Source organism: Mugil cephalus, chromosome 21 (assembly GCF_022458985.1).
Source record: "Mugil cephalus isolate CIBA_MC_2020 chromosome 21, CIBA_Mcephalus_1.1, whole genome shotgun sequence".
Taxonomy (NCBI): Eukaryota; Metazoa; Chordata; class Actinopteri; order Mugiliformes; family Mugilidae; genus Mugil; species Mugil cephalus.
In genome coordinates, this window is record NC_061790.1 from 2,917,234 (window position 1) to 2,937,490 (window position 20,257).

The following is a 20,257-nucleotide window of genomic DNA, read 5'->3' on the forward strand; positions in this document are numbered from 1 at the left end:
TGTAACAATCATCTGTTAGACAAATTTATCTTTAGATTAATTAACATTTAGATTAATTCATCCACTATAAGATGTGACTCGCCTGCAGCTCACACCACCTGGCTGCTTGTGTGCGTTTGTGTGTGACACAGTGTGTGTGTGTGTGTTTGTGCGTGATGTGTGCGTACGGACCTGCTTGCCGTCGGCCATGTTGCAGGGCAGCAGCAGGACCTGGGAGGCGGGGAAGGTGGTGGACAGAGACAAGCAGTGCTGCTGCTGACGGATCTGCTGGCCGTGAGTGTACACCCACTCCTGGAGGAGGAGGACGACGACAAAATACACACACACAAAGGAAGAGTTAATCATTTTTTTGTGTTATCTCCTTCTGTGTTTTAAATGTTGGTCGGGGTTTTTGAAAGCTGACATTTTCGAGTGCAAGCGTCGGGTTTTGTTTCTGATAAGAGCCTCGCGGAGATAAAGTCATTCAACGCAACAATGAGTGACATTTAGTTCAGGGACAAGTTGTGGGTGCTGATGAGGTGACGGCGCGCACCAGAATGTGACCAGAAGTGTGTAGACACCTGGAGACGAACAGCTAGGAACATTGATCAGCATCAGCCACAACATTATGACCACTGACAGGAGAAGTTTAAACACCACAGTTTTTGGAGACCTGCACGATACCAGGAAGGTGGTCATAATGTTACGCCTGATCGTTGCATCGGTGTGACCTGACTGCAGGGAGTTCTGTCGGGACCCGGCTCCCAGCTGGTGTCCCAGTTCCACTCCGAGGTGTTACAGTCCGGGCCTGCAGAGACTAGCGAGCATCTATTTGTGTTCTTGTGCACAGTGGCTACTGTTGTATCAGTCACACATCCCATCATCACAACCAGAGAGTCTAAAACTGTGACATCACTACAGGAACACAACTCCGACAGTAGGTCATATAAAACACTGAACACACGGACACAGGACGCTAATCCATTAGCACTATAATTAAAAATTAAGAAAAGAAAAACTCACACAAGACTCATTACAGCGAATGCAACAACAATGCAGTTCCTCAAATGACCACTAGAGGCTCCAGAATCAAAACTAAACCGTATATTAAAGAAAGAATGGAGCGTCTGATCAGTCCCTCTATGCTGATTGGTTCTGAGCTGGTCACATGTTTCATGGGCGCCATGTTGGATACATCTAACCAATATTCACCCATAGAGACGTGGCAATAACAGAGAATAAAGTTGGATTAAAAGGTAAAATATGCCACAGGATCAGGAAAACACGGAGGAAACTCCACCGTTTCCCCAGTGAACAAACACAGAGAAAGTTATGGAGCAGAAGATGAAAAGGAAGAACTGGACGTCAGCTGGTTTCTCTCTATTATGTGATGAGGTAAATGTCAATGTCTCTGTTTGATGTTTAAGATTTTATACAGAAAAATAAAGTCACACCATCATTAATGTGAACCTTGATCTCAAAAACACCCAACACCACTTTACACATGAATGAAGTCTGAAGTTAGCCTAGCCTTATGCTAGCCTTATGCTAGCTAATTACACAGGCTAAAGGCTTAGAAAAATAGCAGCTAGCGTCATATATACTGTGAAACCCATGTGTTCATGTAATTTATGTCCATGTAGATAAACACATATAACTGACACATAACTTTACCTCAGTTACTACTAAGTTATTATGGCTAGCATGCTAATGCTATAATAATAATACTAAATGGATGAACATAGAGACTGAGGAGAAGGTAAACACAGCTCCATGACTGACTGGACAAAGCATTTTACAGCTCATTTAAGATATTTAAAGGAAGTAGACGCTGGGATATTTAACTGAGGACCTTTTACACACTGACAGACGTTTGTAATAACATTTATAGGCCCATTAATGGTGAAAATAAGACATTTATTTCAACATCCGCCCCATCGAGTTACACTGCAGAATCTAACCTCAGATGTAGCAAACATGGCGCCATGATTGGAGTTGGACAGGACCCAAAACTCACCTGTTTAAATTACATCCACCATTTATGCATCAATTCGTGCCTGTGCAAACCCCCAGAAGTTTAATGATGTTTAATGTTCTTGCAACGCAGATGAAAAGAGCCATGATTGATCTAAAATGCATTTCCTACTCAGACGTCTGAGAAGTGATCGTGGTAAAAGAGGCTGTTAGCTTAGTGCTTTAGCAGCATAATTACACAACGATGCCCACACACACACACTGCAAGAGTGTGAATGCTCACAACGGCGTAGGCTGGGATCTGATGCCTGCAGCTGGAGTTTGTCTTTATGGACGTAGCCATTAAAAAACAAAAAATCAAAAAGAAGAAAAAACAAAGAGACGCTAGTTTCCTGATGCACACACAATCGATATATTTGTAGTTTCTCTACAATTGGAAACATAGATAAAGTCAAAAGATTTTAAAATACACTACACTATACACTATAAACTAATACACTAATCTGTTATGATTGAACACACATTCATATTCATACACAGACACCGTGTGGTGCTAATAGCTGCAGAGTGTGTATTATTATGTATTCATAACCAACAATCCACACACACACTGTTACAGGCAGTGAATACTAAGGATCGGTCAAGGTTCAAAGTAACAACGCACTCATGTATGAGAGATCATGTTAGGAAAAGAAAATAAGAGCTGAGAGAAGAAACAAACAGAGAATGTGGAGCTGGTTCAGACTCTGAAGAGATCGATGGAAAATTCAATCCTCTGTAAAAAACAAACACAAAAAAACAAAAACAAAAACAAAAACAAAACAACAACAACTGTGTTTTACGCCTTTTCCCTGAAGGGGACACACAGTGGAAAGGTCACACCAAGATAAAAGATCTGGAACACACACATGCACACTGACCAAAACAGATCAGCCACAACATTATGACCACTGACAGGAGAAGTAAATAACATTAAAACCATCTGGTGACAGTTCAGTGTTCTGCTGGAAAACCTTCGGATCTGGAATTCATCGGTGTAGATGTTACTTAGACACACACACAAATAAAAACAGCACAAGGTGTTGACCTGGCCTCCGAATTCACTAGATCCCAAACTGATCAAGTACCTGTGGGATGATCCTCCATAGAGGATCCTCAGAGGAAATGTCTGCACTTGGTTTAATTCTTTTGGCAGCTTTTAGTCACTGGTTAAACTAAACCAGGGATGAGTGGCCCCTGGATTCAGTTCAATTTTATTTAAAATTGATTTTTTTTTTGTCATGTGTCTGATTAGAAAGTTCTCCGCCCTATGTGGCCTCCTGATAGAGATCATCATGACCTCCAACATTTAAGTTACCCACTGCTGCTCTCTGCTGAGAAATGGTTTTAAAATGAATGCGATGTTGCCCAAAAGTGATTTAAATAGTTTTAATCAGCTCAAACTTGTTGTAAAAGGATCAATTAATATTTTAATCATAGAATGATAATCACTTGTTGGCTTTGAATACGTTTTTCTTTATTAAACTTAAACTTATAACAGCAGAGTGTTCTTTTAAACCACTTACATGAATATATCCCGGATGTATCCACCACTAATTAAATGGTCGCCTTGGGCATGTTTCAACCGAATTACAAAATAAAAAGAAACAATGAACCAATCAGAGTCCATCCTGTTACTCTTCTGTCCATCATCACATCAGTAAATGGAGCAGAATCCAGATAAACTCTCCACGTCAAAACATTCATGGATCGTTTCCTGTGGCCTTTCCCTTCATAGTTCCAGCATATAACGATTAATACTGTCGTATTTTCTGAAGTGAATTAAAAAGGACATTTCACTGAACCCAAACTAGTTTTTCTACTACTGCTGACTCGCCTGTGTGGGGTAACGAAGGGTAAGGAGAGTCGGTGGGGGAGGACGACGGGAGGTGGTTTCAAACCTGCTCTGTGATGTCTTATCTCAAATATCTGGACGCTGCAGGATTTATTTCACCGTGTGATTGATTTATTGGACTGCAGCGTGACACTGAAGGTTAATTGGCTCTGTAGCTCGATATATCTTCTCTCCGCTGGGTTCAGCCCCCCCTTCGGGTTCAGTCTGTACGTTTACATGCACATTTAACACTTAGTCTTTTTAACCAGGTAACCTTAAGCTGTCATGTTAACAAGCCACAAGTCTTGATTTGTGCTAATGTGGCTGTACATTTTAAATCTGTCCCGTTTATTTATATATTATAATTGTTAGTCAGTACAATTATAAGAATGAGAAGTTTTTGTTATTGTCTGGGTGTTTGGCTCGGGAGAAAAAAACAAAACTATAGCAGCTATAGGGGTGAGTATTGGCAAGTATCACGATACTTGAGTCAAGATTATTGCGATATTACGATTTGTGATATATTGCAATATTTTACATAGTTCACTGAGAAATTTTAAATGCAGCTTAATATACACATTGAAATACACAGAAAAAATATCTCGATATATTGCCATATCGATATTTTTTCCCACACCTAAGCAGCTATACACAATAATGTACAATATACACAATGAAAGCACACAGTAGAACGGAATATAATTGGTATGAATGAAAACAAAATCAGTTAAAACAATAAACAATAATGCAAACGGTTTCTATGTTCGTGCAAATGTGCCTATTGAGGTTACATTCATAACTTACTATATGTAAGTTACGAATTTAACCGAAGTTCTACGAAGAGCAGTAAAGCTGCAGTTCCTCAAATGTCCACTAGAGGCTGGATTTTCCAAAGCATAATTGATTCCAAGCCAACTTCCTGGCTTCCAGGCTGGCACTTGTCGACATCTCTCCTAGGAATTCAATCTGTTTACAATATCTTAGTGTTGGACCCAGGGGCAGGACAGTTGATGGCGATGAGGCAAAAAGTATTTAAACAAAAAAAATGGGAACAGAAGACAATGCAGACAAGGCAGGTAGGTCTGGAACACAAAGTGAAAAGCTAGAAGACATGAACACAGCAAGGCGACAAAAACGCAACGTGGAACGAAAGCATGGAGACTAAAACGACGCGACAAAGAGCAAAGACTACATGAATTATTTTGAGATTACCTCTTGTCCATCCTGAAAAGCAAGCGCTTGGATAAAGACTGACTGATCAGGGAGTCACGTCTCCATGCTCCGTTTAGGGGAGACAGAATCAGAATCACGACCTTTAATGCCTTACAAGCTTGTTGAATACTTTAATAATTTATTCTTCACAAGAAACTCAAGTGCCGAACTCCGGAAATCCTCATAGGCCCCTCCCACTGCAGCATAGATCAGTATTAGAGGAGATGAACGACTATTATTTTAGGATGTTGGACAATCATTTTGGACAAGCACATCCATTGGATCACAGCGTTCATTCAGCGTACGCCCACACACAGTGTGATGATCTCTACCCAGGAGAAACACTATGAATATCAGCATCTGGGAGTTCACAGATTGAATGTTACCATTTCCAGTTTCTTCCACACTGACCACTTCCAATTTCTGACTATTCACAGAATAGTTGCCGGACACTACGCGAGAAAAACGTTCAGGCCGGTTGATGCTTCAAGGACAAGCTCTGAAAACAAACTCCTGGCTTCTCTTTTACTGTTGTGCTTCCACAACACAGAATAATTGGTTGCAGCTCAACTCTCTCCCTGGCTGCACAGTTAAACATCGAAGCAGGTCAGAGCTGAAACGAGGTCTGCACACTCAGCAGAGACGTTCCCCGGACGAATAAAAGGTTAAAAGCAAACTGGACTTGGGCTGAAAATAACGATGACACCTGCAGCTCTGTGAGTCTGAGCGTTATTTGTCGTGAGAAAAGTTGCCTGAGCCACCTTGAACTCTCGATCACAGACGACAGCAGGAACCATTTAAAAATAAAAAATAAAACACACAACTTCATGCCCGTGCGCTCATTACATTTGGTGCATTCAGAGTGATGGTTTTGTGGCTCGGTGGTTCACATTTCACGTCCGTCAGCCTCCTGCTCCTTTGTCTTATTCCTATGCTAGCGAGCGCTCAGTTAAAGGAGCAAAACAATGCATTTGAATGTGAGATGACCGACATCGTGAGCGTTCTGGTTCGATTTCAGCCGCTCCAGGTTTTACAAATTGGTCTCTCTGCTTCTGCTATTGATTTTTCTCTATGTGGGAATGTTGCTGCAAAATGGTGGGTTTAAAGAAATCCTCTCTGTTTCTGCAGGAACTGAAGTTAGTATGTTTGTATTCTGCAACAGAGAAAAAGCTCCAACACTAGAAGAACAACAAATGGATTCTGTATTGGAAAGTGTCAACGTGTTTAAGAGTCAACGAGTCATTTTGGTCCCAGCTGTTACACCTAGTTAACTATTAAACTGTTAAACCTAGTTATCAGCTAGTTTTTCCGACGGGTCCTGCACCGTTGACTCTGGTTTAGAAGATTAAACTCGTTGAATTATTGGCCCAACAAGTAGTTTATAGATATTTCTCTGTTCAGTTAGTGAACCAGTGGATGAGAAGAGAAATGGAAGTGAACAAAATAAGTTCAAATGACACAAAGATTCATCGATGTCTAATCTAAACGTAGCTCCACCTAGCTTCATAGCCTCCCAGCTAATAGTACCTCACCCTAGCCACCGAGTTAATAATGGCTCTTCCTAGCCTCCCAGCTAGTCGTAGCTCTTCCTAGCCTCCCAGCTAACAGTAAATCTTCCTAGCCCCTCAGCTAATAGTAGCTCTTCCCAGCCTCCCAGCTAATAGTACCTCATCCTAGCCACCCAGTTAATAGTAGCTCTTCCTAGCCTCCCACCTAGTAGTAGCTCTTCCTAGCCTCCCACCTAGTAGTAGCTCTTCCTAGCCTCCCATTTAATGGTAGCTCTTCCTAGCCTCCCAGCTAGTCGTAACTCGTCCTAGCCTCCCAGCTAATAGTGAATCTTCCCAGCCCCTCAGCTAATAGTAGCTCTTCCTAGTCTCCGAAATTAATAGTAGCTCTTCCCAGCCTCCAAACTAGTAGTAGCTCATTATAGCCTCCCAGCTAGTAGTATCTCTTCCTAGCATCCCAGCTAATAGCAGCTCTTTGAAGACAGTTTGGTGTGTGTTTTGTGATTGCGGTTACCTTAAAGAAACTCACAGCTAGCTAATGCACCTTACTACATCTATCTAGAGGCGATATAAATAACCAAAATAACCAACTAATACTTGAAAGGCCGAGGCCTTTATCTCTTATTTATAATCTTATGTTTCATCCCTAAACTTGTTGTATCCTCAGATTTCCGTCAGTACATTTTAAAAAACAAAAGCTTTTTGTATGAACAAACTAAACCAATGGATTATAATAGAAACACAATTTCCCTTTAATCTGGATTCCTTCTTTTAATTAGACTGGCTATGGATATTTGCAAACCCCAGGGATTTTTTATTTTTTTTTCACTTTTCAAAATGACTGAAAAGTAAAATTAATTAAATTCCTTTTAAATTCAAAAAATATTCCCACATGGGAGCTGCCCAGTTCAAACCGCTCATCTGAACATTACAAGCCCCCCACCTCCCCCACCTCCTCCTCCTTCTTCAGGGTTTTCTCTCCAGCAGCCGATTCGAAAAAAAAGGAGGTCTCTCTCAATCACACTCACAGACGTCCCTGTGGTTTCCTCTTATGAGCTGTGGGATTTGAACCAGCGACCTCACAATCCCGGGCTGGCCTCAGCAGCCTCCGGGCATCTCAGCCGCTGACACGTCGGCCTCTGTGCGAGGCGGCTTGTTAGTGCAGATCACAGCCTCCACACTTGCACTAAACATGGAATAATGAGAATCCTACGGGTATTAATTATAGCCGAGAGAAGAAGGAACGCACATAAACACTGGTATGGAAGTAAAATAAAAATAAAATAAAAAATGAACGCAGCGAGAGCGGGTCGAGCAAACAAAGAGAAATAACCAGCCGACAGAGAAAAAAAAAAAAAACAGAAACACGTGGCTCATATTTCACCTCAAAAAAAAGACACACACCTACTGCTTTAACCTCATGTTTCAGCCTAATGATTCGTCTTATTTACATCTACTAACAACCAATGAGAGCAAGTGTGAGAGGTTACACATTGTATACATCTTAATTAAATATATATGTACTTTTTATCTGTTTCAGCCCTGAATGCTGCACATTCACACTCTCCTCAGTATAACCACAGGCAGGAAAACCAAGACACTACATGCAAATTAATGCTGCTGCAGCTGCACACCAGCTTCAACACACAAAATTGTTTTTTTTTCTCCACCTCAGTGCATCTAACCATTTATTAAAGAGAAGTAAGTAGTAAGAAACGTTTCTCAGTTTGATTCTGGTTGAGATTTAAACATGCACTATTTACATGTTTTGAACACTTTTTTGGCCATTTTAACATCTATATCACACGTAGAAATACATGAATAAAAGACAGTGTTGACCCAAAGGTGTGGAGACTAAACAGTCTGCAATGCTGCTGTGCTGCATAAAAGAAACCAACACATGACAAATAAAATAAAAAATTGCTGATTTGATGTCCTGTAAAATGTTCACTGGTCCATCAGTTCTGAGCTGATGTCTCTGCTGGACATCTTCCCACTTCGAAGGGAAATAATCTTGATGTGTTTCTCATCTGCCGCTCTACTAAATCCCTGATCATGTGCAGGTGTATCTAAGATTGATGCTTTTTTTGTACAGTCCTCTGTGTGCACAAACTACATGAGCCCCTTATGTCACAACATTTATGGCCACTGACTTTACTGTGATGAGGTTGAAAAGTCTCTCCCACAGTAATAAACAAATGTTTATAGTCCTTCCTTCCTCGGTATAAATTCGAAAGCTAAGTACTTGCAGCAACACTGCATGTGTGGGGAGATCTCAGACTCAGTATAGTAGGTAGTAGGTCAACCTCGTATCAAATCCCATAGTGAGAGTAGATGATAAACATATTTCTTTGACTGGCACACAGTCAGTCACAAACAATGTGTTGTGGTCTCGGGTCTCTCCGCTGGGAATCGATGCTCATTCATAAAATCATTTATTTAAGCTTTACATGGGGAAGGACCGGAGATTAACAGTCATCTATCAGCAAGTTTACAAACAGGAACATGTTCTTCTCCTCCTCCACACTAGGTGGCGATATGTGTCTCTTTCTGGTTTATTACATCATATAATAAACTACTGGAGTTGTTCATTTCAAACAACGACAATATGGATAATAGTTCAGCTTTTTATAATCTCGTACGTAATGTATGCGCTGCTTCTGGTGCAGATAGATGGCGCTATCCCTCAGATGGTTCTTCTACCGGCTCTGTTTACCTTCTTCTTCTTCTTCTTCTTCTACGACGGCTTTCTTGGATGTTTTTTTTTTCTAGGGTCACATGCATTGTCTAATTTAACTCATATTTTATTTAGTTTAACTCAAGTTTAACTTATTTATAGTTTAATTTTACTTTACATTTGTAGACACATTTTGCTTTACATAGGGGAGGTATTTCACAAGCCGTTCTTTGCTTCCATCCTTACTGCACATCAACAAACCATTTTTATACCATTTTTAATGTTTTCTATCTTCAGCGTGCAAATAATTAAAATCAATCTCAGACTAAGGCGTATACATGCCGGTGAAAATAGATGTCGAATCTCATTATCTGGGTGTCTTAGTTAAATGAGGAGATATTGGGTGGAGTAACGTGTTTACATGCACTTAAGTTGTCCAGTTTAAGAGTCATTAAGTTATTGTCAGATTAAGACAATAATTATTTCTTTTCACGTGCATGTAAATGTACTGTACTCCAGTGATTCTTAAGGGGTAATTGCAAGGGGTCCGTGAAAATAAAATATCCTTTAAAAAATATCATGTAACATGTACACAAACATGATTATGTTACTCATATGTGTCTGAGACCTTTATCTACCTAAACTACAGAGTTTGGTGGGCATACACCATTCATTTCTTTATAAAGCTCTTATTGTGAAACATCTTCAGGAAGCTCATTAACGTCCAATTTTTGATCTACCCTTAGGGAGTTAAATCAAAAATATGCAGAAGGTCTGGGACTCCAAAAAGGTTGAGGGGTGTTACCAGAGTAGCTCACAGTGGGGAGGGGCCACAGTACTTCCTGTTTGGCCTACCTGGTTGATGGCGGGGACCCCCTCTGTTCCTATACAGGGAGCCAATGTGAGGACGGGCATCTCCTGGCCCTCTACCCTACGAGACTCCAGACAGTTCTGCCTCTGGCGAATCACCCCGGACTGGGAGTCAGAGTCGTCCGGGACCCTGGTGGAGAAAACCAATCTTCTCTCAGTTAAGGTGAAGGTGAAACCACAAAATAAAACCACATGTCAGCCATCTTTTACCTACAGTGGAAGAAAAAAAAAATGGCCGACAGCCAGAAGACTCCAATCATCCCCAGCACAGTCTCATTAACTCCATCAAGATATCACAGTTAATTTGAAAGTTATTCATCAGCGCTTGGGAAGAAAAAAAATCACGTGCTGCACCTTTAACAAATCCACCATCCTCCAAACTCATTACTTCACAAAGTTTCTTCCTCCTCTTTCGATAAACTCCCTCGGACTTCCTCGTTAACGCCGCGGCAGCGCCTATAAACTCGGGCTTAAGCCCCGTGGCATTAATTCCATCTGCTATCTGTCTCTGTGTTTTAATAACACGTTAAAGGTTATTCCTCGTTTTAAGGGTCAGGTCTGTGGTCTCCTGAGACCGAGCCTGTTAATTCCATTCTGGGGGATTAACGCCGGCCTCCAGTGGATGAATGGTTATTTAAGTGAGAGTGTGTGTTGAAATGTGGAAGCATTTAAATCGGTGTGTTTATGTAAAGTTATTAGCACTGGCAGATTTGCGTATTTGGAAGTAGTGTGCGTTTTTTATACTTGGCATTATTGCCATAAAGTGTAAGTGTATATTTATGTGTTGTGTGCAGATAGTCGGGTAGTGGGACCCCAGGGAGATTAGCCAATCAGGATGGAGGGAGAGATTTAACACACAAAGACTGGACTGCATACTGTATGTGAGAGGATGTGAGTGTGGAAAGAAATTCTGAAAGATATTTGTAGCATAGTATTGATCTTTGATAGATTCTTGAAGCCGGCCACAGATTTACAGTCAAACCTCTAAACGTATTTATTCACCACTGGCAGTGCTGCCTTTCATCTTCAAGAAGTCCCTGAATGAGGCTAAAGGTGGGCAGTCTTACATACACGGATCAGGCACAACATTATGACCACTGACAGGAGAAGTAAATAACATTTAAACCATCTTGTGACAATTCACTGTTCTACTGTGAAACTTCTGGACCTGGGATTCATTCATGTGGATGTTACTTAGACATGGAGGACCCACCTAGACCAGACCATACGCCAACCATCAACACATACAGTAGCAGCCATCCCCAGCAGGATGACACAGACACATATACACAAAAAAGCTTTAGGAACACCTAAAAAAAAAAAAACACAAAGAACCTGACCTGGCGTCCCAATTCACTAGATCCCAAACTGGTCAAGACCCCCCCACTAACAGCATCCTTTTACCAGACACCACAGGACACCCTCAGAAGACCCATGTCCATTCCCTGATGAGTCGCCATAAGGGAGATCAACACAATATTAGGCATTTGGTCATAATGTTATGCCTGATCGGTGTATAGCCTTTGATTAAAGGTCAGTCTGCAAAAAAGCCCAGTCTGCTCTGATTGGTCAGTTCCAATGACCAGTCAGTTGCTACTAGTACAAATGTGCAGTGCTGCTGGTGAACCAACGGACATAAAAACTGAACCACCAGGGGCCTTGCAATGGTGGTAAAAACATCTTTGGGTAGTTTGTGGGCTTTAGTGGTGTAATACGCTACACCTGACAATGATGGAAGCAAGGATTATGTCACTACTTGCCTTTTTGTCCCTTTTTAAATGTGACCATTTCAACAAACTACTTTAGTAACTCATAAAATGTGCATACACCACCTAGTGTAGGTTGAGATGTTTGAGCAGACAAGTATGTGGTGTATAGCAGATATGTAATGCAAAACATTTCATATAAAAAATTAATTTAAATTCCTGAAATAAGTTAATTTATACAGTATTTATAGCTTTTCACAGGGTGACTTGTCTTCCTCATGATGGGTAAAGAAGCCTTTAATGTATAAAATATGCATAATTTTAAAGCTAAAATAAACAAACTGAGACAGATAAAAAAAAGAAAAGAAATAATCTTCTTTTAACAGTTGGTTTTAGTCTTAAAATATTCTCCTTTCAGTTTGCACATTCAGCAGAAGCTTTCCCTGGACGGATAAGTCTGAGTATATACACACAAGTACATGTACACACACAAACTCTTGTTTCAGCATGATGCACATAACCGGTCCCTGATCCTGAAGCTAATTCTGACCTGATTTCAACCTTTTTAATCTTCACAAACTTGTGGGGCTCCACAGGGACACCGTGGTCCCAAAATGTTAGTATTTCACAATAGTGTGGCCCCACAACCCAACAAAAAAAGAAACACAAACTTACTTGAGCTCTGGGTAGACGTTGTCCAAGTACCACTTGAAGGACTTGCACTTGAGCTTCTTGCGTAGTTCCACTCTGCCTTGGACACTGACAAACACAAACACATGCACCAAACTCAGATGGAGAGGAATTTGAGAGGCAGCAAACAATCCCCATGTTGTAATAGCTCTAACCCTAGGTAACCCTAACCCTGGGTAACCCTAAAACTAGGTAACCCTATTTCTAACCCTGGGTAACCCTAACGCTGGGTAACCCTAGGTAACTCTAACCCTAGGTAACTCTAACCCTAGGTAACCCTAGCCCTAAGCAATGGGTTAACCAGACAAGACAAAATGACCGTAAAGCCGTGACAAATGATGGAGTTGTGTGCAGTGGAAACTAAGGTAAGATCTTAAAGCTGTGATAAAATGTCAGTGATTAGACGCCTCTCGCTGCGTTTCCATTCCCCCTGTAAAATGCGCAAAACCTAAATATCGCATTAAAAAACTGTTAATGGAAAACCAAAAACACACTCTGATGACGTGGTTATTCAGACGTATCGATTTAAAAGATGGAAACACTTTTGACGCATTTCCCTGTTTCCCTCATTCGCAAAAACACCTTTCAGTGGAAGCACATACAAAGAGCAGGGGTGGGTATTGGCAAGGACTTCACGATATTTGAGTCATGATATGATACAGTTTTATGATTATGATTTGCAATATATTACATAGTAATACATAGTTCAATGAGAAATTCCAAGTGCAGCTTAAAATACAAGTTGTGTTTATGTACATCAGATGACAGTGACAATTAATTACACAAATTGAGTCAAAAAACAATATCCATTTCCAGTTTATTGCACTTGTACAGATAAAGTGATGGTGGAGGTGCAGAAGTCGTTCACGATCAGCCCCCAAAAAATTTCCTTTTTCTTTTAAAATAGTTATTAAAAAGTATGATAATATATTGCAATATCAATATTTTTTCCCACCCCTAACAAAGTTTTATTGAAATTTCAGAAATATCACTTTTATTTTGTGAAAAATCTGTAATGGAAACACAGCTAATGACAGATAAAAAGTGAAATGTGAGAAGAGCCGGGTGGTTTAGTGTCTGTAGGTGTCTTCTGTTGGGTGCACTGTTGATAGTCACATCCTCTCTGGTCTGGTAAAGCTTTATTTTAGACTATTTAAAGAGTGACACATCATTTCTGGTTGGTATATTCTTTCGGCTACCAGAACATGGATTATTTGGAAGGAATAATAATAATAATAATAATAATAATACATTTTATTTATAAGTGGCTTTCGGAACCTCAAGAGTGAATGACATAAGATGAACATTATAATTATGATATCTGTCTTATAAAACCGGGCCTGGCTGATACATCCAGAACATCAGCGCTAATAAAAACAGATGGAGAGACTGGAGGCGTGGGCGTCATGTCTGAGATAATGAGTCTGAACATCAGGTGTTTGTTTGTGTGTGTTCTTACTCTCCGTAGGATTTTCCTCGTGCCGCCGGGCGAGCAGAGTAGTAAAAGAGACGGAAGTCGTCCATCCACACCTCCGCTGTGCGACGTGTGTTCCTGCAACCACACAAAAACACACACACACACACACACTTAGAGAACAGTAACTCCGCTGCCAAAAGTCTGTTCAAGGACACTAGTGACTGTATGGGTCGTCAATGAAACGGACAATGTCCCCTTCAGGAGATTTATGGCTTATTATTACAATGCTCCACTTCAGTAGTTGAAAAATCTCAAGTTTTCATCAACCACAGGACGACAGTGTAACCTTGACAGGAAGGAGAGGAGCTCTACGTGTTTCATGAGCTTAATGCTTCCAGTCTGTACAAGTTTAGTTTTAGAAATAAACTGAGTCAAGTTCAAAAACCGAGTCTATAATCAAAGTTTCAATCAGATTGAAAGTGGTTGTGTAAACCTTTGGGAATCACTTACATAAGATAATATTATCTCCTAACAACCACGTAAAGTCTTGATATGCTGGTTTCTGCTGAATCTATGCTGTCTGAGCATGTTTGCTCCACGTGGGGTAAAAACGTCAGGGGAGGAGTTTCAGAAACATGGAGGTAGAAAAGGTGAACCAAGCTGGTTTCCATGTGATGCTGGAGACATCTTGGTTCGTCGTATACTACATTATTAAGGACTGGAGACGAAGGAGGGAGCAAAAAGCTTCTTGTCCTTGTTTTTCTTTTCAAGGATTCAAGGATTTTTATTTGTCATTCGCAACCAGTGTTCACACAGATACCTTGAAAATTAATGATTAATGATACAGAACTTAAAAGAAACTTACAGAACCTCTATTCCTTATTCTATCAAGCTCTATAACAGCTCAACTTTTTGTGTCAGTTCAGCTACTATGACCAATTTATTTCCCTGTGGATCATTAAAGTCTAAGTTTATTGATTACACGATTTTAAAAGTAAAGTAGTAAAAGTAAACTAACTTAGATTACAAGTTACTTTATTAGTAACTATAGGGTTACTCTAACCCTAACCCTACCTACTGTATGTGTTCTATATTAAACTCAGCCTAGTGCTGTTTATAAATATATATAATATACATTATTATTATCATTTTGCCTCCATTTATCCCTTCATTAAAATACGTTGGATTCATGTTAATATTCATTTAAAGAAATTTAAATTTGTGTGGCAAAATTTAAAAGGAATATATATAAAAATGTCTAATCAACCAAAGATTTTGTGACAGTCCTGCAGTACCTCCAAAGACCCCCTAGGGGTCGCGGACCCCCTGTTGAATATCTATGCTCCACAACATTCTGCACTCAAACGAGTACTTGTGAATTTCTTAAATTTTCATGTCATATCAAACTAGAAAAGTAAACAAGTGTATTGACCTTCACTATCAGTGCATGGCAAACAAAATTGTCTCTTTATTAGGACAACAGGTCGAAATTAAGCAAAATAAGAAGCTACGACACAACTAAAACATAATGTCCTCATATGAGGACGTCGGGACTCAGGAGGTTAATGTTAATCCATGTGAGCAGAAACTCTGGAAACATCTTGATCGTCTTATTTTGTTGTATTGCGTGGTAGAAACCGGATATGTTAATTGTATTCTGGTCGCTCTGTGGTCTCTGGATTTGCAGTCGATGCAGTTGTGTTGTGAAAATGGTGTAACGCTGCAGGCCAGGTGTGATACGAGGTGTAACTCGTACATGTATCTCATCGGTTCGGTTCTGTTCACCCTTTACAACAGAGAGTCTCCTTTTCTCTGCCTCTCATCCCCGTTTAACTCTCATTCTCTTCTCTCCTCTCCGTCTCCCTCTAGTAATTAGCTATTAGCCGAGTTTCTGTGAGCTGTGAACGATCTCATTGAAATGACAGAAACCCTCCATTACAGGCATTACGCACACAGGCTGTGGCAGTTTAATGAAAGGGGAAGAGGGAGCGGATATGAGACGCTTGTAGGCGTGTAAACATAAATACGTGTCACACGCGGGCTTACAATTAAAGCCTCTCGTTTGCACAGCGCTCCTGCACACAAACATGAGGTCACGGCGGCGGGGGGCCTCGGCGAGAGGGGAGGAAGGCGGCGTAATCTTTGTAATCGAATTATTAGGCAGCCCTTTTTTTTTATTTAGAATATTCAAGATAATCCAGAAGCCTCCAGCTAATTAAGACAGGACGGCAGCAGCTTGGATCACAATACGACCGTGATACGAACTAGGGTTGGACATATCGATCTAAATATCGATCGTATCGATACCAAGGCTAGTATCAGTACTGAATCGATACCAGCTTAATGAGATCGATACTTTTGTTACAGTTTCTCTTCTATACGCCCACAAAATTACTCCTCACAGAGTTCATGCAGCTTCTCTCCAAATCTGCAGGAGTTTCTCCATCCCCACCTGTAGTAAAAGGTTAATATGGACAGAGTTTGATCTTATTTTACATCGTTCGTATGCCTTATTTTGCACTAATTAATTTTTTTCTAAAACAATTCTGAGTGGTAAAAGGGGAATTATTTAATTTTTATACTGTTAAATTGTTTCATATTGTTATTAGTTAATGAAAACAGATTTATTTGACTCAAATATTTCTCCTGTGTCAGATCGATAGCAAAATTCCCAGTATCATCCACTGCTGGTATCAGAATCGGCGATACTTGCCCTGTTTTTACTTGGTATTGGATCGATCCCAAAGTTCCCAGTGTCGCCCACCCCTAATACGAACAGAATTCTGCGAAGAACAGATGTTGCCTTGGTAACGGTGTTGGTGTGGATGAGCCGGTTGACTCTGAGAAACAATAAGTTGATACGAGCCTTTTGGAAGAGGCTGAGCTCCAAAGAGCCGTTCAGCAGTGGGAACCGAACCCCTCCGTCCCGGCGCCTTAAAGCGCCTTGATCTGCCCATTAATCCACATGAAGGGAACTCAACTCCCAACCCCGGCTGTGTTAATGCCTTGCCCGCATGCACGGGGGTTCATGAATTACTGAACTGTAAAGGGAAGGATCTGCCAGATACATCATCAGTCTGGCACTCAGTGGATCCCAGGAGTTATTTTGTGATGAAGTGCTGCAATTTAGTTTTTTGGTAAACTCACTCTTGCCCGTCTTTGACTTCAGTTTGTCATTTAAAATGTTCCCAGAAATCGTCTCAGTACATGCCCAGACTTGATTCTGGCCCTTCAGTGGATATGAACGAACAAAAAAAAGGGGACAATTAAAGAGAGGTTTCAATATTACAGAAAGAAATTACGCTTCTCTTGAGACTTTAGATGTATTAAAGAAACACTTCTTCGGTTCTTACTGCTCGTTATATAACACTGTGTTGACTGTAATCTGAACAGAACCAGAATCCTTCTTGTAGCCGTGATTAATCTATTCATACCCGATCAATTCACACGCACTCTGAGCACATTAGTCCTGTTAATGGATTACCAGGGCCGCCTGTAAACATCTTTGTGTTTGAAAGGGGCAGAGGACAGAATACAGCTTATGCTAATGGGATAATATTGCACTCGGCTCAGCTCAATGGCTCCCAGGCAGCTGTAAATCCACTTTAACAACGACGAGTCGACAAAAACACGGCTCAGAGTGGAAACAATGCACAGCGGGAGAGTTGGTTTGGCAGGTAAGTGAGCATGGAGCGAGGGATTAGATGAATTTACAGAAAAGTCGAGTTAATCTACTAAAAATAACAGCAACAAAGTCACGACTCTGGTCGAAAAACTTGTTGAGTGCCTGAATAGAAACATACGACTGACAAGAAATTGAATAATATTAACATTTGCATCACCTAAAGGAACATAAATTATAGTTTTTTTGCTAATTTGGACACTAAAGGTTCCTCCTCCTGATGTTCGATACCACCAGTTTCCTTTCGGATCCGATACTGGCTGGTATCAGCGATACCAATCTGATACCAATGTGAAATCTAAAAACAGGTAGTATATTTCAAATCATAGCTTCATAAAGAATACAGGACATCAGAGTAATTTATTCATCTATTTGAAACTCTGTAAACAGTGTGAAGTTTTTTGAGGGGCGGGGCTTAGCTGGAGGCACAACATAATAAAATCACTGCAATAAATAACTGTTTATTGATTAAGAACTATTATAAAATGAAAACTTGCATCGTAATTGTGACCCTGTTCTCTCCTGTCCTTCTCATCATAAATGCCTCATATTCTGTGTTGTGGTTTAACTTGAGTTTATGTTTCACAAGGTTTGTTGTGTTGCCACAGCCACTGTGTTCCTAGATTACCGCCAACGAGTGAAGTATCAAAAGTATTGATATTTTTATTTTGAGAACTGATTTTAGAGCATAAAGACCTGGTATCACCGGTATCTATATTTCCGTATCGATCTGCCCATCACTAGCTGGCGGTCTCTTCCTGTGTGCACGACTCATTCGCCTTAAAAAGCTCAGTGAGACACTTACTTTATGTAGGTGTTGGCGTTGCCCTCAGGGAAGACGTACGGGTGTTTCTTCCTGAAGACGTGACCCACTCTGCTACAGGGCAGGATCTCCAGGCTGCCACCACACTGCCACACCCGGAACGAGATCTCTGCAACACACACACACGGACACACAAACCCAGCGTTTTCGTACGAGAAGCCGTCATATTTCACTGCATCTTATTCACACATGAGGCCGTTTGTCAAATGACGACTCCAACAAAAAGCACGAAGTCGACTCAGTTCCCCTGAAAACAGACTTCAGGTCAAAGGACAAACTTAGGTCTGACTGATCCCAAACACTGTGGAGAAATTAAAAAGTCTCAGGAGGTTAAACGTACACTGGGTGCATCGTGGAAACTGGTTGAGTGTTTTCACAGCAGCTTCGTCTTTGTTCTTCCTCTTCTATCCAGCTCGGCTAAGTGGGCCAGATCTCCCTGAATATTTGATTACCCGCTGACGGACTCAGATTTGTTTGTTTGACTTAGCGAGTGTGTGTTTGTGCATTGTGCTACATTGTGCTGTGCATTATTATCTCATGCACTGTGCGACCTCCTTAAGCTGTGCTCACTCTGATGTGTAATTCACACAGTCGATGTCTGTCTCAGAGTTTTTTTTCTGAGGGACTGAGGGGGAAATTGGACCGGGTCTGATGAGGAAGAGGAGGGATGAAACAAAGTAGAACAAGAACAAGAAGTCAGCAAAGACCCTGAGATACTGACACGGAGCTGAGGAGACTGACAGAAACCTGACGGGGAGCAAATGAGTGAGAGGGAAAAAGAGGCTTTAACTGATCTGAGAGGAGAGGACGTGCACACTCAGAGCTCAGATGACTGGAGGGAGGCAGGTAGCAGCAGGGGAGCCAGATGTTGCAGCTGGATGGATGTCAGACTCTAAAGAGTTTTATTTTTTTATTTTTTTCCTGCTGATTGAAAAGTTCACCTTCGTTCAGCTCTCAATGAAAGACCTTCACATGCAGGACTGACGGTTAATTCACTGGCTCTGCTTTAAAACCCACTTTAAAATCTAGTCAGATGCACCTCCTGCGCGTTAGGACGAGATTAGAGGACGGCACCAGGCTGAGGCAGAAGCTCACACCTTTTTAAGCTCGATCTCGCTGTGTTTTCCTCTAAAAAACCGTTTGTCAGTGTCGTTTGTTGCGTTTCACTCTCACCGAAGTTCTCCCCGCCCCAGATGTCCATGGCGGTGTCGTACTTCCCGAGGTGATTGAACCAGGACCTGTCGATCACAAAGAGCCCACCTGCGATGATGGGAGTCCTGAGTCCGGAGAAAAGAGCGAAAGGAGAAGAAGAAGAAAATAAAAGGTTTGATTTATATAAAGCAACTCACATCGCACAACAATATTCAGATTATCCTGACACTTTTAAAAGTAGGCTAAAAAACATCTCTTTAATGTGGCTTTTATGTCACAGTCTTGTAGTTATTTAATTCAGTTTCATATAATAATTTACTTGTTTTTATTATTATTATTTTTATTGTTCTCTTTACTTTGAGTGTTTCTATATTATTTCTATATATTTCTTATTTCTATTATATGTTTAATCTTACTGTGTTTTTGGGAACACATAGGCACACAACTACAAAAACACAACTTCTATTAGAAATGATCACCTAAAGCTAAATTAAAAGTATCATAAGTGGCGTCTGCTCATTAAAATATTCTGTTAACTAATTAAACTAATGTCAGGAAGAGAGACTTTGTAGCTCGTTCGAAAATATGTTGCAACACCCCAAGTCATGGCGCATAAAACAATAATATAAGTGTTCATGGTTCTGAAAACAGCATCAGAGATCCATTAGAGACCAAACCCCCAAATGAAGTCAGTGTC

At 40.7% G+C, this 20,257-nt stretch overlaps 1 protein-coding gene across 1 annotated transcript in view; it reads right to left on the reverse strand.

Moving 5' to 3' along the window:
- The window catches only part of galnt14 (UDP-N-acetyl-alpha-D-galactosamine:polypeptide N-acetylgalactosaminyltransferase 14 (GalNAc-T14)), a 169,772-nt gene that overhangs the window by 3,809 nt on the left and 145,706 nt on the right, over nt 1-20,257 (reverse strand). The window contains exons 9-14 of the mRNA XM_047574094.1: nt 19,582-19,685; nt 18,391-18,517; nt 13,946-14,038; nt 12,472-12,555; nt 10,076-10,220; nt 172-291 (exon numbers count right to left, since the gene is read on the reverse strand). Coding sequence (XP_047430050.1) covers nt 172-291; nt 10,076-10,220; nt 12,472-12,555; nt 13,946-14,038; nt 18,391-18,517; nt 19,582-19,685 — 673 coding nt within the window. The remainder of the gene's footprint in view (nt 1-171; nt 292-10,075; nt 10,221-12,471; nt 12,556-13,945; nt 14,039-18,390; nt 18,518-19,581; nt 19,686-20,257) is intronic.